Source organism: Paramacrobiotus metropolitanus, unplaced genomic scaffold (genome assembly GCF_019649055.1).
Source record: "Paramacrobiotus metropolitanus isolate TYO unplaced genomic scaffold, Prichtersi_v1.0 Parri_scaffold0000001, whole genome shotgun sequence".
NCBI classification, from domain to species: Eukaryota; Metazoa; Tardigrada; class Eutardigrada; order Parachela; family Macrobiotidae; genus Paramacrobiotus; species Paramacrobiotus metropolitanus.
In genome coordinates this window covers 1,866,119-1,881,736 of record NW_026570221.1, presented here as the reverse complement: position 1 = coordinate 1,881,736, position 15,618 = coordinate 1,866,119, and the positions used below count along the sequence as shown (strand labels likewise).

The 15,618-nt window shown below is 43.6% G+C and overlaps 3 protein-coding genes and 1 long non-coding RNA gene across 4 annotated transcripts; 2 read left to right on the top strand and 2 right to left on the bottom strand.

Annotated features, from left to right (window-relative positions):
• Positions 1 to 3,189: 3,189 nt before the first annotated feature.
• Positions 3,190 to 4,419, top strand: LOC129582156 (ubiquitin-conjugating enzyme E2 W-like). The gene has a single exon (XM_055473966.1). It carries the CDS (start codon positions 3,565 to 3,567, stop codon positions 4,042 to 4,044), a length of 480 nt encoding a protein of 159 aa, XP_055329941.1. The 5' UTR covers positions 3,190 to 3,564; the 3' UTR covers positions 4,045 to 4,419.
• LOC129581368 (geranylgeranyl transferase type-2 subunit alpha-like) lies at positions 4,338 to 6,495 on the bottom strand. The gene is given in 3 exon segments (XM_055472798.1): positions 4,338 to 5,347; positions 5,349 to 5,684; positions 6,001 to 6,495. Coding segments are annotated over 3 exon segments (942 nt in total). The 5' UTR covers positions 6,240 to 6,495; the 3' UTR covers positions 4,338 to 4,980.
• A 146-nt stretch (positions 6,496 to 6,641) lies between these two features.
• LOC129580591 (general transcription and DNA repair factor IIH helicase subunit XPB-like) lies at positions 6,642 to 11,726 on the top strand. Its single transcript, XM_055471584.1, has 7 exons — positions 6,642 to 7,267; positions 7,783 to 8,395; positions 8,852 to 9,282; positions 9,699 to 10,143; positions 10,358 to 10,631; positions 10,853 to 11,178; positions 11,424 to 11,726. The coding sequence occupies exons 2-7, from the start codon at positions 7,790 to 7,792 to the stop codon at positions 11,511 to 11,513; spliced, it is 2,172 nt and encodes a 723-aa protein (XP_055327559.1). The 5' UTR covers positions 6,642 to 7,267; positions 7,783 to 7,789; the 3' UTR covers positions 11,514 to 11,726.
• Positions 11,727 to 11,733: 7 nt separating this feature from the next.
• LOC129583027 (uncharacterized) lies at positions 11,734 to 12,783 on the bottom strand. The gene is made up of 2 exons (XR_008689772.1): positions 12,330 to 12,783; positions 11,734 to 12,080 (listed from the first exon to the last, which is right to left on the bottom strand). It is a non-coding gene; the product is annotated as an uncharacterized LOC129583027 (long non-coding RNA).
• Between the last annotated feature and the right edge of the window lie 2,835 nt (positions 12,784 to 15,618).

The window sequence follows — 15,618 nt, the reverse complement described above, 5'->3', positions numbered from 1 at the left end:
CTTCAGTCAACAACAAATATGTAATAAATGTCAGCTAGAGGTTCTTGCTTCAACTTTGATTTGACAGGCCTTCGGCATGGTTATGAGTAAGTTAATTCCCGTGTTCCAAAAAACTTAGCAGTATATGATCAATTGTGCCACACACAACATTTTTGCTATTAGTATAGATATTTGTACTTCTACGTGCACTACAGTGTACTTAAAGTAATCCTGGCATTGCACTAAAGTACTGCTTATACGTTTTACTTGCTAACTAAACTGGCAAAATGAACGGTACCACCAGTTTCAACACAAATGTATTAGCCAGCATTAGCACACAGCCTTCTAACTTGTCATTAAACGACACAGCTCCCGCTGACCAACAGACGTGGTCACTTCCTCCTATAGCGGAAACGATAGTTCTTCCCTGCGCTATCACTCTAAACGCCATCATCGTGTTCTTGTTTATCACCGATAACCGTCTTCATCGCCCATTTAATATTTACCTTGGATGTCTTCTGTCAGCGGATCTCTGCCTCGTCATCATCAACAATCCCCTAGAAATCATTTATTTTGTTTCTGCGGCGTGGTGGCTCACCAACACTGCATGCACTGTCTATTTGTACAATGCGTACGTCCTCTGTGGGGTCCTGCTTAATGCGCATCTCCTCATTACCCTGAACCGCTTATGGGCCGTGACCTTTCCCTTTTCTTATCGCCATCACAACAGTACGAAAACCGCAGCGATCATGTGCGTGGGTATGTGGGTGTATGTGCACTGTCTGTGCTTGCCGGCTGTAATACTGGATGCCATGTTTTATCGTTTACCACTGGCGACCAACGGCTGTGATCTCAACACGGCAGCCGTAAAAAGTTAAGTATTATGATGCAGTTTCTGGTGAACCTCCTACCCATGGCCGTGGTAATCTTTTCTTGTCCGTATTTGTGGTATGCCAGGTGGAAACGTCGAAGGGTTCAAGCTGTTGTTACTCTAAAGGTCCACACAAACCAGGAGCCGCCAGAACGTGTCATGCCGGCGCAGGGTGACATTACAGTTGCAGCACCCACTTCTGCAGTGCATACTGCAACGGTGACCAGTACCACAAATGATGCGTCAACAAACATGGGAACCTATAAGAGAAGCTTACGGTCGAAATCTGGAAAAAACGAAAATAAACATGCGTTTGCCGTACTGGCTGGCTTGACGATTAGTTTAATGATTTGTTGGTGCCCAGTGTACTTGTGCTATGTTGTGACCGCTTTTATGGATACCGTTCCTAATGCTCTTGTTTACCAGATAACGGAGACTCTCTACATTTTCCAGCCGCTTGTTGACCCGATAGTTTTCATTTCAGTGTTACCCGATCTACGAGCAGCTTTTTTAGCAATTTTTCGAGGTAGGGCCTGGTGCAGATAAGTACACTTAACTATGTAAGTTAACTACATGAAATTCAGCTCCTTTTCCGTAAAGTTAATCTTCTGTTAAAAAAGCCACCGGAAATAAAACGTTCACCGTCTTATTAACCGGCTTTCAGATTCTTAGATTGAGCAGTTTTGCTTCTACTTGTTTGTAATCTCTTACTAACCAATAAGCCGATAAGCATGCACAATGCGACAAACATAAAATCATACTAACATATACGGGGAAAAAAAATTTGGAACATATAGTGGTACCGGTAGAGTTTTAGTTCTGAGACCATATTGGTTAACCACAACGCACATTTTCAAAAGAAACTGATATCACACTTAAATCGACCGTGGTTCAGTTACTGCGTCACATAATTTTTGTTTTCGAATACATCCACTCAGGATAGTTGCCACAAACCATAGAGTAGCTAGCCAACCCCTTTGAAGATGACCTTGAAACTTGGAAACGGCAGCTTTAATTAAGAATTGGGTATAAACTTCCGCATAGATATGGATAATTTTGAAATGAGTGAAATGATATTGAATTTTTATGATAATTGTGGCAGCAGGAATTGAATTCATTCAAGCGCTTTACGGTTGCCACCGTTTTGTGCTGTATAGCATGAGTTATTTTTATGTCGTCAGAGTATTACCGCTCAGTAACAATATTTGCATACGTAAACAACTCACTGCTACCGCACATGCAACTCAAATTCATGCGTACTTACACTAGTGTAAGTACGCATGAATTTGATATCTAATCTTATATAATATAGATATTTATGATATACAGTACTGTATATCATAAATATCTATATAAAAGTAGACGGGGTGTCAATATAGGTCTTTTGTTATTGTTATTATTTGTTGTTTATTAAACCTGAATGCAAATATACATTATGTGATCTACTAAAATATACACTGGCGACTTTTGGCGTATACACCAATTGTTCGCGAACCTTTCGGTTGGAGGTTGAGGGGAAAATAAACCAAAACGTTAAACTCAGTTAAGCCAATGTACCAGAAGTCTGATGATTGATGATGGTAAAGTTTTACGGATCGATGCTTTTTAAATTTTGCAAGTAAACTATACTCTTAAATAATTTTATAATATGGATACGAGGCCATTTTACATCCTACCAGAGCTAATACGAAGTTTAAAAAAATGTATCATGCATGTATTGGACAGTGATACCTGTACCCACTACCCGGTACCCGTTCGAAGCGGATACCGGGTACAAGACATGCCTGATACTGTAATAATTATTATTATAATATATCTATATACGTTGGTACATATAAATGCCCTAATAACAGATGTGTAACGTGGTACTTTGGACGGTTACCTTGTATCAAGGCGTAATAGCTATTGTATTTTGGTACATTAATTTTACTGTGTAGCGTGTACAATACGACTGACTTCCCTTGTAAAACGCAGTACCGACCCATCCTAAATTTTAACGATAAATACCGAGCACCTTTGGAACTTTGCTTTCGCCTTTTGGAACTTTGTAGCCTGCAAGAGGCACCTATGAATTATGATTATCAATTTATGTTGATGCGTGTGAACGAAAACCAGATCCATAGCACCAGATCCTAAAATTTAAAACGAAGTTACAGTCAACAATTTTATAAACTAAAACAATGTTATTAAACTGATAATAAACTGGCTCACATTAATTACAATACAAACACTTCCGGTTGTACGATACCTGCACTCTGCATGATACCGCCCTTAGGGCGAAGTTGGGTGTACGACAGCACACATTCCATCGTCGAGTTCACAGTCCACACGTCTGCACTGTAATCAGCCAGTGACGCAGAATGCGATTTTCAAAAGTTCTCAGCCCATCTGTTTTGACTTTTTGCGTTTTCATTTTGACGATAACCATGATTCATAATCAACCATAATCACACGCTCTTAATTTGTCATTATTGTTGAATGCATCAGTCCAAGTTTTCCCATAACATTGTCGTTCTTCTTGGAGATCTTGGGACTTAATAATTACCCTATCCATGGCTGAACATGCGACATCACCACACTGAGTCGAATTGTGGAGAAGCTTCCAGCGGCCAACATAACGTGATCATTCGACCAGACATCCTCATTTCCCGGATATTCCTGGTGTATAATTTTTTGGCTGGATCTGCGTGGCTCTATCTGAGCGAGCTGTGACGATGAGTGCTCCCATGGCCATCAGCAGTGCACGGCGCATCCAGAAGGAGATGATCGCCCTCAGCCAGGAGCCCATCCACGGGGTGACGGTCAAATCCGGTCCGGAGGAATCCAAAGACCATTCCTGCGTGGAGATCGTCATGGGCATCAAGGGCGCCGAGGGCACCATCTACCACGGGGAGGAATTCGAGCTGCGTTTCCGCATCAACGAACGCTATCCCTTCGAATCGCCCGAAGTCGTCTTCCAAGGCAGCAACATTCCCCTGCATCCGCATGTGTACAGTAATGGGCACATCTGTCTGTCCATCCTGGGCGACGAATGGAGTCCCGCGCTGACCATCCAGTCAGTGTGTCTGTCCATTGTCAGTATGCTGTCGTCGTGTAAGGAGAAGAAGCGTCCCCCGGATGATCAGTTCTATGTGCGCACCGCCAGCCTTAATCCCAAGAATACGCGCTGGAGGTATCATGATGACAGTGTCTGACTGGTGAGTGAACGGATTTCCAGGATTAAGCAGCGATCACCGTGCTGGGGCGCACTACGGGATATTCTGGTGATAGTCGCGACTCGCGTGCATCGTTTGTCTTGTGTGTTTACGACGTTCTGCCGTGTTCATCGTTATTTTGTTTCATTCATGGATTTGAGTTTTTCTGTGGTTGTGAGTTTAACATCTATTCTGTTTTCATGCTTGCACGTTTGCCGTTACGGTTTAGTTTTTTTGCCAGTTCAGTTTGGTTTTTGCAGTCGATATTTTATTGCTTGCTCTTATCACTTATGCTAATGTATTCGCATTTTTTGAATTTAAAATTAATGGCTGATGTAATGGCAAGTTGGCAACAAAAGTAAAACAGAAACGATCTTCATATCTCGTGCTAAATTACAATCATAGAACATTAGAACTTAATCAAAATCTCAACAACTGCTTACAAAAAACAACAGTTGGATACAATAGTGACTATTCGTAGCACACCATTTAGACAGAAAACAGGACTGGATAGTGGATAGATCAGTTGATTACAGTAATATTCACCGTCCATACAGAACCGGAATAATTTTCAAGGACTGTATGTGCTACTACGACAGGTCTACAAATAAGAAATATATCGCTGTAAAGCGCAATTACGACGACTGCTTTCGATAATTTTCCAGCAGTAGCAGCGTCAAAGAAACAAACGATCTTTTCAGAGTAATTTGTATGAATAACGTTTCATTAAAATACCAACATTCCAAATCTTAACAATCAACAGTTTAAATAAGGGCACAAGAATGACCATGTGAACTTGAAGTGAACAATTAACGAGGAAATGCGACTGGATAAATTACGTATATCATTCATCATCCATAAAAAACCGCAATAATTTTAAGCATTTGTCATTACTACGTACAAAAAGCCTTGAAAAATATCAACACCAATGCACGCTCACGCTGACTTCAGCCGCTCCTCCAGCGCCGCATAATACCCCTTCCTCAACGGATCCAAACTGACCAGTTTCTCCAGCGCTGTGCCAATAAACTCCCGGTCCTCCGTGCTCAACACCCGGCCACTATCCAGCAGCAGCCGCACACTGCCATGCAGCACCCACTCACTATCCGGCTCATCCTCATCCTCCCGCAGCTCCCGCATAATCCCCAGCAGTTTCTCAATCATCTCCTCGTACCCGCCGCGACGCATGGCCTCCAGAAGAAATCCACAGTAAAACCACGCCGCCTGATCCTGGGGATCGGTGAAGATAGCGTTGCGCACCAGTTGTAATCTTCGCGGATTGCGCTTCCAGGCGCTCGGGATGCAGCTGCGGGAGGAGGACGGTGCGGTAGTGCCAGGCGGAGTAATTGGAGAAGTTGCGCTTGATCAGCTCGGTGGAATAAGCCAGCTCCTCCTCCAGCGGGATGTTGCCGTGCTGCACGACGAAGCGGCGATGGTTCCACACGTGGAAGTTGCGCTCGTCCAGCTGCAGGGCGTGGTTGCATAGGGTCAGTTCGCTGGGCCAGCGGGGGTGCTTTTTGTGCTGCAGGATCCAGCGGCGGTGGTGCCAGGTGCTGTAGGACTTCGGATCCTGACGCAGGCAGCTCTCCGTGAAGGATAGATCGTACTCGCAGATGCCGTCAATCTCCGCGTCCGATTCACTGCAAATTGAAATACGCATTTAAATTAATAAAATTTAACTCTTCCCATTCCTGTCTTTAAAATTGTCTAGCATAAATGTGATAAAAACAAAAAAAATTTACCGAATTATTTTTACTGATTTTGGCCACAAAAATCAAAGTATTACTCATTACTGCAAAATAAAATAAGTACATAAACCGTAAACGCCAGGACTCATTGGTCAAAACATTTGCCAGAATCAGTCTGTGATTATCAGTGTCACTAGTTATAGTATGAGCTCACTACTTTAACATTCTTTTTCAATTTTTATAGCTCCACTTTTTCTGTTAAACTTGCCTTTTTTCAAAGTGCTTCTGCAGGATTTCGCGGCGGTAATTCCATAAGGTATAGATATCTGGGACGCGCGTCAGAAGAATCTCCGTGTCGCGGAGGGTTTCGATCGTTGAATCACCTTCTGCGCGCTTCGTCACAATGCTGGAGAACGATGCTTTGAAAACAGCCAACTTCTTCTCCTTCTCTTTTCGGATGGCTTCTTGCTGTTCTTCAGGAGTACGGATTTTCAAACGGCCATGCATTTTAGCGACAGGACGAACCTTTCAGTTTTCACGTTTAGCTTTTACAGACAACCAGCTGCAGCAACGCAAGCTGCCACTCAGATGGATTCCACTTTAAATGTTACTATACTTGTATCTCAGAGCTCAAATATTTAACCAACGCAGAATTTTAGAGTACTAAAACACCGGAATATTAAACCGCTAATACAAACTTCTTGTTTCTGAATGCACTTTTAAAAACTTTCAAACATCAAATCAAAATAAATGAAACACGGAACAGAAATGAAAAATCTGAAACCGCTACTTTGCGATCGACCGGAAGTACTGTATTACTTTCGTTGTCTCAATTTGAACCACCCTATGGCGACAGCTTGTAGATTGTTCTCGAATGACATCATCCAGTCAGGTTGAAAATCTTGAAATCGCTTAAATTCACAAATCAAAACCTGTGGGAATCAGTGCGACTTGGATTTTCTCACTTTTTATTTTCGTCATTTGTTCACTTTTTACCATTTTCCTTGGTCTCGTTTGTATTTTATTGTCAGCTACAGACTACAGTGTTTTTTTAACTCTAATCAATCCGGCCAAGCATGGTTCTTTGATCTTATCAGTCCAAGACTCCTATGGCTGGACTTACGAACTGAGCTCGCTTTGGTGAAACCGTGCATCGTTGATCCCTTAGGGCTTCACCAGAATCTGTCAAACGAAACGATGCCAAAACCCAGCAAGAAGGCTGCTGGAAATGGTGAGGCTTCATCCAGTGCTGTGCGCGCGTCTACACTAAACCCGATGGAAAGCGCAAGAACGAGGATAACGACCCGGATTACCAGCTGCGCGATCTGTCCATGACGCATCTACGATGTGTCCAGTGATGAAGCGGACGATGACGATTATATCGACGATGACGAGATTCCATCGGGGTCGCATTCTGGAACTGCCAGACGAGCCACAGACGGGGAAACCGATGGTGTTCTCAGTATCGCCAGCGCTAACGCAGAAGCGGCGGTCCGTGATGTTCCCAATGATGAGTTCGGGGCCAAGGACTACAGGTAAAACTGGGAATGTGTATGCACAGTACTGATCGTTCTGCAATATTAAATCATTCTAACCGCAATAATGCAACTATTAATAAGCAATAAAATTTTGGGAAAGTGTGAACAAACGTCGCCTGAAATTTTTTGCGAGTGCACAGAAGACACAACTAGGGAGTAGATTTACGTAGTGTACCAGTAGTTATTTAATTTAGAATTGTTTCTATATTATTATGATTATTATTTGCACAACGTGTGAAAAACGGATGAAAACAAGTTGGTAAAATAGGAAAGTTTTGTTGTTTTGGGAATTTAATTTTTTTTATTTGTGGAACAGTTAAAATAAGGTTTTTGACTTTACTGTTTGGTACCACTTATGTACATACGGTTGTACACTCGAATTTTCTCCAGTAAGTATTGCACTACTGCAGTAAGGCATGAAGTGTAATAAGTCTTGTAACAACGTGGATTTACTTACTGTTTCGATTGAGATATTTTGGTACTTGTGCGAATATGATTACGGTGCTCTGCAGAAGTCAAATGGCCCTAAAACCCGACCATGCCTCGCGTCCCTTGTGGGTCGCTCCCGATGGCCACATTTTCCTGGAAGCCTTCTCACCCGTGTACAAGCACGCGCAGGACTTCCTCGTAGCCATCTCCGAACCGGTGTGTCGGCCGGAGCGCATCCACGAATACAAACTGACCGCCTATTCCCTGTACGCCGCTGTTTCCGTCGGCCTGCAGACCGCGGACATTATCGAATATCTGAAACGCCTGAGCAAGACCAATTTGCCCCGAGGTATCGAGGAATTCATCCGGTTATGTACCGTCAGCTACGGGAAGTTGAAGTTGGTACTGAAGCAGAATCGTTATTTTGTGGAGACCACGCATCCGGATGTGATGCAGACGCTGCTGAAGGATGACGTGGTCAGTCAGTGCCGGTTGCGCTTTGAGGAGCAGGCGCCCATGACGACGACGGACATTGGGGAGAAAGGAGCCACGTTTGCTGGACAGAAGCCGGCTGTGGAAGGAGCGGATGGGGATGGGGAAACGGCGGTGGATAAGCAGCGGATTCCGCAGGATATTTTTGATTTTTATGATAAAATTGATCGCGATGATGATGAAGATAACCCTGACCAGAAGCAAGTAAGTGCACTGTGCAGTGGATACTGGACTTTTACTCTAATGATGTTGGATTATTTGGTGATGGTGAATCTCTCTCTCTTTGAACACTAAATAAAATTTTATGCTTATTTGTACTCGTACTGAACGATAATGCTATGGTTTTAGAATCTTGCATACTTCTATACTAAATTATTATTGATTTCTTAGGCGGAAAAATGTTGTACCATACAATAACACCGCGATAAATTCTGAAGCGATGCATTTTACTTTTAAAAGTGTTGATCGCAGTTATATTTCGATTGCCGGTGATGGGATCATTTTTTAAAGATTGGTACAATGATACCTGTACATGTTGTTAGTACCTTGTAATTTAATTTGCGCTATCGAGCCAATTATTTTTCATAGTTGTCGAACATAGGAGCTCAGTTTCTTAAAAAATGTGTATGAAATTATTAAATACTTATTTTTTATTTTCAGACCGTCACTTTCGAAGTCAAACAAGACATGATCGAAATCCTACAGAAGCGCTGTATCGAGCTGGAATTCCCGCTGTTGGCCGAATACGACTTCCGGCATGATCAACACAATCCCGATATCAATCTAGATCTGAAACCCAATACAACGCACCGCCCCTACCAGGAGAAGAGCCTCCGGAAGATGTTCGGGAACGGGCGTGCTCGCTCTGGTATCATTGTGCTGCCGTGTGGTGCGGGAAAAACGCTGGTGGGTGTGACAGCATGCTGTACCGTCCGGAAACGTTGCATTGTGCTGTGCAATTCCGGTGTATCCGTGGAGCAGTGGCGCTCCCAGTTCAAGATGTGGTCCACGGCGGACGATGGGATGGTTTGTCGGTTTACTGCGGATTCCAAGGATAAGCCGGGTGCTAATGCAGGAGTGTGTATCACAACGTAAGCAAACTTAATTCATCGACAGGTGATTTTTTATTCAGTTAGATTTTATTACAGTTTTGTTCAGATTGTTGTGATAATTATTTATTTACGTAAATAGTGTACCTTTCTATTTTTACATGTACATGTAGAATTTATATAGTATAGATATTCGCTGTTGCCTGTTGATGATTGAAATTGGAGGTGTATCAAAATATAATATATCTATATTCCTCAAACGATGTTAGCGTCACATACTGCATTTGATCACAGTATATTTTGTCGCTACCGTATGTGCTCCTGTATAAGCATATCGCAGTTCTGAATGCGTGCCCGAATGAGTTTTTTAAGTTATGTTGGTACTGCTCGATAGCACTTTTGTATAATTACATTTACCGTTGATTTTGCCATTTTACATAACACGTTGGTTTTTTTAGATATAACATGATTGCACACACCCAGAAGCGGTCCTGGGAAGCGGAGCGCATTATGGAATGGTTGAAAGGGCAAGAATGGGGCTTGATGGTGTTGGATGAGGTGCACACGATCCCGGCCAAGATGTTCCGAAAAGTCTTGACCATTGTAAATGCTCACTGCAAGCTGGGTTTAACGGCGACATTAGTACGGGAGGACGATAAGATTCAGGATTTGAATTTTCTCATTGGGCCGAAATTGTACGAGGCCAACTGGATGGAACTGCAGAATAAGGGTTATCTGGCACGTGTACAGTGTGCGGAAGTCTGGTGTCCCATGAGTGCGGAATTCTACCGGGAATATTTGGAAATCAAATCGCGCAAGCAGTTGCTGTTGTACGTCATGAATCCCAATAAAATTCGAGCCCTGGAGTTTTTGGTCAAATTCCACGAGCGGAGAAATGATAAGGTAATAGCTATACCTGATCTGATCGCTTAAGCAGTTGGTAAGTTGCTTTTGTTAAGATTATTATACTGTATAGTGTATATACAGTATATGGATGTATTTGTGTTAAGCAATTTTTATACGACTTTGAATTTGTGTATAATCGACTTACATTCTCACAGTAATGAGATTTTATGTCATTGCATGATTCGTTTTAACCTTTGGTTGTGAATTACAGATTATTGTCTTCTGTGACAATGTATTTGCTTTGATCAAAACCGCGAAGCAGATGAACAAGCCGTATATCTTTGGACCGACATCCCAAAACGAACGCTTACAGATTCTACAGAACTTTCAACACAATCCTCGGTTGAACACAATTTTCGTGTCCAAAGTTGCGGATACCAGCTTTGATTTGCCGGAAGCCAATGTTCTCATCCAGATCTCATCTCAAGGTGGCTCTCGCCGACAGGAAGCCCAGCGTCTGGGGCGAATTCTGCGACCGAAAAAAGGTACTTACGCTCCATAAAACGCGTAAACCTGTTAACAACTGAAAGCCGTTGAACTGAAAATTAGGTAGAGAATTAACACTCGGTAATAATCACTAACGCTCCTAAATTTAATAAACCGCCCTCTGAATGGATTGTTTGGTTCCGGCTAATTAAAACAGTTGGAATTGCTGAATGTTGTTAACGAAAATATGGATATAAGGGAAATGTGAATATTTTTGCAGGAATGATTGCCGAGGAATACAATGCGTTCTTTTATTCGCTGGTGTCTCAAGATACGACCGAGATGTTTTTCGCTCGTCGACGACAGCGTTTCCTCGTAAATCAGGGCTATTCCTACAAAGTCATCACGCGCCTCGCCGGGATGGAGGATGAAACGCTGAAGCTGAGTACGAAAGAAGACCAGCTGGAGCTGCTGCGGGCGGTGATGCAGGCGTCGGACGCCGATGCCGATGTGGAGCGCATCGCCGGAGATTCCAAAGACGGTGCCAAAGTGCAGATGTCGCGGAAAGTCGGCAATATGGCATCGCTCAGCGGAGCGGATGATGCGGTACGATATACAGTGGTGTTTTCTTTATGTTATTTGTATCAGTATTTTTATGGCCCGTTCTTATTACAAATATGTAAAGGAAGATAGAAATTTTTCTGAGACTGAAAATGCAGCTTTGGTAAAATCGTGCTAATCCTTATAAGATAATCTTACGATTATCCGGGTTTATTGTTAAATTGTATTAATAATGCATAGTGCGTGCAAGTGCAACGATTGCAAAATTAAAAAAACCTTTTTTGTTGCAGGTCTACAAAGAAATGAAGGGACGAGGCCGTGCTGCTGCTTCTAAAGGAGATGGCAAGCAACACGTACTGTTCAAGAAGTTAAAGAGATAAAATTAACTGCTGGGATAGAATGCACTGTCATCATTTTTTACTTGTAAAAAGTTCATCTCCATTTTGAATAGTGATGGGAGTTTTGATATTCAGTTCTTTTTCTGTTGTGATACGAAAAAATCGTGAAGAAAAACCTTTTTAAATGTCAAAATGACACTGAACCGCTACGGTCCATTTTCGGACTGTATACAAGTCAAATTAAACTGCAAAAACAGGGAAGCCAGGAGCATTTCTGGATAATTTATTACTTACTGAACGTGCAAATACACGAACCCGACTCAAAACAACACTAACAGCAGTCGTCAACTAAAATGCAAAGCACGGGATAGAACGTATCCGAAATATAGCGAAACTTTTTTTACGTAACACACACCCAATTGCAGGACTGCATGCAGTCCTATCAGCTGATGGTCTCCATTCCGAAAATCATGAGGAGCCCAGAATTACAGTGCATTCACATCGCGGCCAGGTTTCACGATATGTCTTCCGTCTTTGCTGGTCTCCACGTGGGTATTCTCGGTTGTTAGTAAGCCCTGCTCGCCAAGCTGATTTTTGGACCTCATAAAACTAAATAAAAAAGAATCTTCCTTATTCTACTATTTACAGCTTTGCATACCATCAAATTAAATCAAGAAAGGCGAAACCAAGAGGAGTCTCCGAAGAAAACTATGCGCAAACGGCACAGACCTCAATACATAACAGTACACAACTGGTTTATAACAGGAAAGTATATGTAAGCACCACATTTACCAAAGCAATATTAGCATTCCAGCACAAAATATACGCTTCGACCTAATCTCCGCAATTACAACTCACTCGACATGCTTCTGAACTGTTCCCATCTCCTGGCGCCACATCAGGTAGAAAGTAGCACCAAGGGCCGCCGTGACAATTCCGTAAATGGCATTAAGGGGTATTCCAGGCGCTCTCGGAGCCATCGTAGGAGTCAAAACAGGGCGAACCTGCACAAGGTAGCAATTAAACGCACCGAAAATAACGTAACTATCGGATCAGATGCCGTTCCACGCAAAATAATACAATCGCAAAATACTACAATGAACAATCTAATTTTGAATTATGGTTTCAAAAAATTCGAAAACAATGGATTATCTTAAGCAAATTTTCCAAGCAAGCATCCTCTGCGAAGTTGCGAACTACGGGAAGTGGCACAGGACGCCGATGTGGTGTGCACTGTACATGCCTGGGTAGTACAGACTACAGACAGTCGCAGGACAAACCAGAACCGCAGCGCGAACGGCATGCCATGAACTTTGCGGACTCTTTTGTAATGCTGCAATGCACCTATATCTAATTCAGTACTCTGTATCTACGAAGTATTACATTACGTAATAATAGTAAAGAGTACTGTATTCAGCCAGAACCAACACTTTAATAACTGGCATGCTACTCTGATTACTTCACCACTGTAACTTGCGCAGCAGTAAAACCAAGAACATAAAGATATTCAGTCTATTTCAATATACGAGGTACATGACAAACAATGAAAACAATGAAATAATCATCCGCAACAGATACACCCCAATCACAACACGAAAAATTCTTCTATACTGTCTTGCTCAGGAATCGTGCCCATTACGCATATCGCATTCCCACGCTGTATCTATATAGACAAGCGCTGCCGAAAAAACTCTTTGGCGCGTTTCTGGCCAGTGGCAGAAATTAGGCAGCTTCCAACCTTGTCCACAAGTTTCTTAGTGCCACCGCTCCACGGTCCGTGAATCTCGAACGCCGCCGCAACGAAATCGTATCGTGGCATCAGCCAGCTGTGCTTCGATAACTTTCCCCTTTCGGCTACCTCCGCAGCCGCTCCAGCGTTCACGGAGGTGCGATCAATGTAAAAAGCCGCGAGTGTGTCAACGCGGGTAACATCTACAGCCAGTGGTTTACCTCGTGCCCAAGGTACAAGAGTGATGACGTCCGGCCTTTAGTTATCTTTAACCGACAGGCCTTTGGGCTCCATTCTGGCTGGAAAGCCCGCTGTCTTAAGGCCCCGGGCGATCTCACCGCTAATACCGTCGTGCCTCGGCAGTCTTTCTGCTGAACGCTTGCAGCGAAGTCCATGCTCGCCCAACTCATCGACTTGCATGCCGCAAACACAGGCGTGAGGAGTTACTATAGGCGCTCCTAACCGTAAAGCGACACTTATTCTGAAAGCCGTGTCGTCCAGTAGGTTTCCGAGACAGGCAGCGGGAAGTGCGTGAATCCAAACACCGGATTCAGGTACCGATACAGCTTTGAGATGAGCGATCTGGTCCTGTGATCCACGCATTTTGGTTAATTCGGAGTAGGCAGCGAGTGTTGCGGGCGTACCCCATGCTTTCTGCACGTGACGAAGGCTTTCTGCCGGAAGTTCATCCGTCCCCGTTTGCAGTTTCCAGGTGTAAATATCGCAGGTCACATTCGTAGCCGCTATCACTGGGCACAGTTTCGAGATCAGTGGGCGCAACGAAGAAGCCGAAGCCAAGTAGGCTGAGGAAGCTAGCTCTTCGGTACGTCTGATACCCAAACCACCTAGGCGGACGGGTAGGGATGCTTGAAGCCACGTCGAATAATCCATCTGTACATTGGTGATGCGTTCCAGTGCGTCGCGAAACAGCTGGTCCAACCTGTACAGCTCTTCTGGGAACATCCATGCAAGTGAAGTGCGCAGAATATGCACGACTTTTGGCACGCCCAAACAGTTCTTGAGCAGGAATAACGCCTGATGATTGAGTATGAGGAGTAGTCGTGTGCACATAACCTCCAGTTTCTCAGTCTTTTTCCCTATCAAGGGCACAACTCCTGATGGCAACAGCGGGGAACCAACAACCAACAACATACAGGCAGTCAAGAAATTCGGATTTAATGTGAATAAATACGACACTCCCACAGTTACGGTTAACGGCAAACCACGCTATATTATCGTGGACCGTGAACGTATTGAGGAAGTATTGTACCTTTCTCCTCGCCAGTCCCTACTGAAAACCGCGGAAAAATTTGCGATGCCCGATTTTATTGCCAAGAAAAATAGTATGCGTTCGCCTTGTCTTGCTGAGTGCTCGTGGGCTGAGGTTTTTCGAAAAAGTGCATCTTATTACTTTCAAATAAGAATTCACTTTTATGCAAAATTGTTAAACGACAAGGTTGGTAAGCAATGGGCGAAAAGTTCTGAGTCTAAAAAACGTAAGCTAAAAATTCATGCTGGGGAATAATCGATGTTATCTCTGAGTCTGACTCTGTGCAATGCGAATTTGCGCAAAAACTTCTAATAAACATGTCTTACGTGATACGGAGACTTGCGTGCTCTCTACGTTGCGTAGAGTTTACGTATTGCAGAGTGTGTATTCACTTGTGTAATCGTCCCAATACACCGCGTAGCAACCCAGTCACGCTGGGATTTTAGTGATTTCGAACAGGAATACGGACCCTTATACTCAGACCATGATAATGGGATTCCAGTCGTGCTGTAATCGTGAACTTTCCTGGCATTCCCGCTCAAGTAATATAATAATGCACAATAGTATATTAATTTTATTAGTTGCTCTCTTTTTGAACTGCAATGTCAGAGGCGTACAGCTGCGCCTGGTGCGTACGGTCCACACAGGACGTACTTGCACCCATTGCATGCCGTTATCGCCTCTCTCGCTGTACGTACATGTGCTGCTGCTACACTGACTCATCCGCTGAAGCGGATATACGCAGCGCACACACTGAGCTGTACTTGCTCTCTCGTCCCTCTCTTGCAGTACCACTCAGCGTTCATACGCTCGCGTTAGATTGAGTCCAGTCTGCGCATCACAGAGCTGATACGACTGGCCCGCAGCACGCACGTGGTTGCCGCCAGCATTCCTTTCACGCCATTAGACGCTCAAGAACCCTTTTAGCAACCACTTGCTACTTTAGCCATCCGTGCTATGTTCTTGCTTTCTGCTATTACGCAGCATTGTTCCCCTTTATTTGTACAATAAAGCACACTCGTGATCTCCTCGCCAGAGTCTGTTACATGGTAAGCAGATCGTCTGGTTTTTCGATCCCACAGAATCTTTGAGAGGACGGTGAATGCTTCATTCACGGAGAACCAGTCAGAAACCTTTTAGTCAGTGCC

Coding starts and splice junctions, on each gene's coding strand:
- LOC129580591 (XM_055471584.1), top strand. CDS start 7,790: ATGGCCCTAAAACCCGACCATGCCTCGCGTCCCTTGTGGGTCGCTCCC. Junction 9,283..9,698: donor GCAGGAGTGTGTATCACAAC/GTAAGCAAACTT, acceptor TGGTTTTTTTAG/ATATAACATGATTGCACACA. Junction 10,144..10,357: donor ACGAGCGGAGAAATGATAAG/GTAATAGCTATA, acceptor TGTGAATTACAG/ATTATTGTCTTCTGTGACAA.
- LOC129582156 (XM_055473966.1), top strand. CDS start 3,565: ATGAGTGCTCCCATGGCCATCAGCAGTGCACGGCGCATCCAGAAGGAG.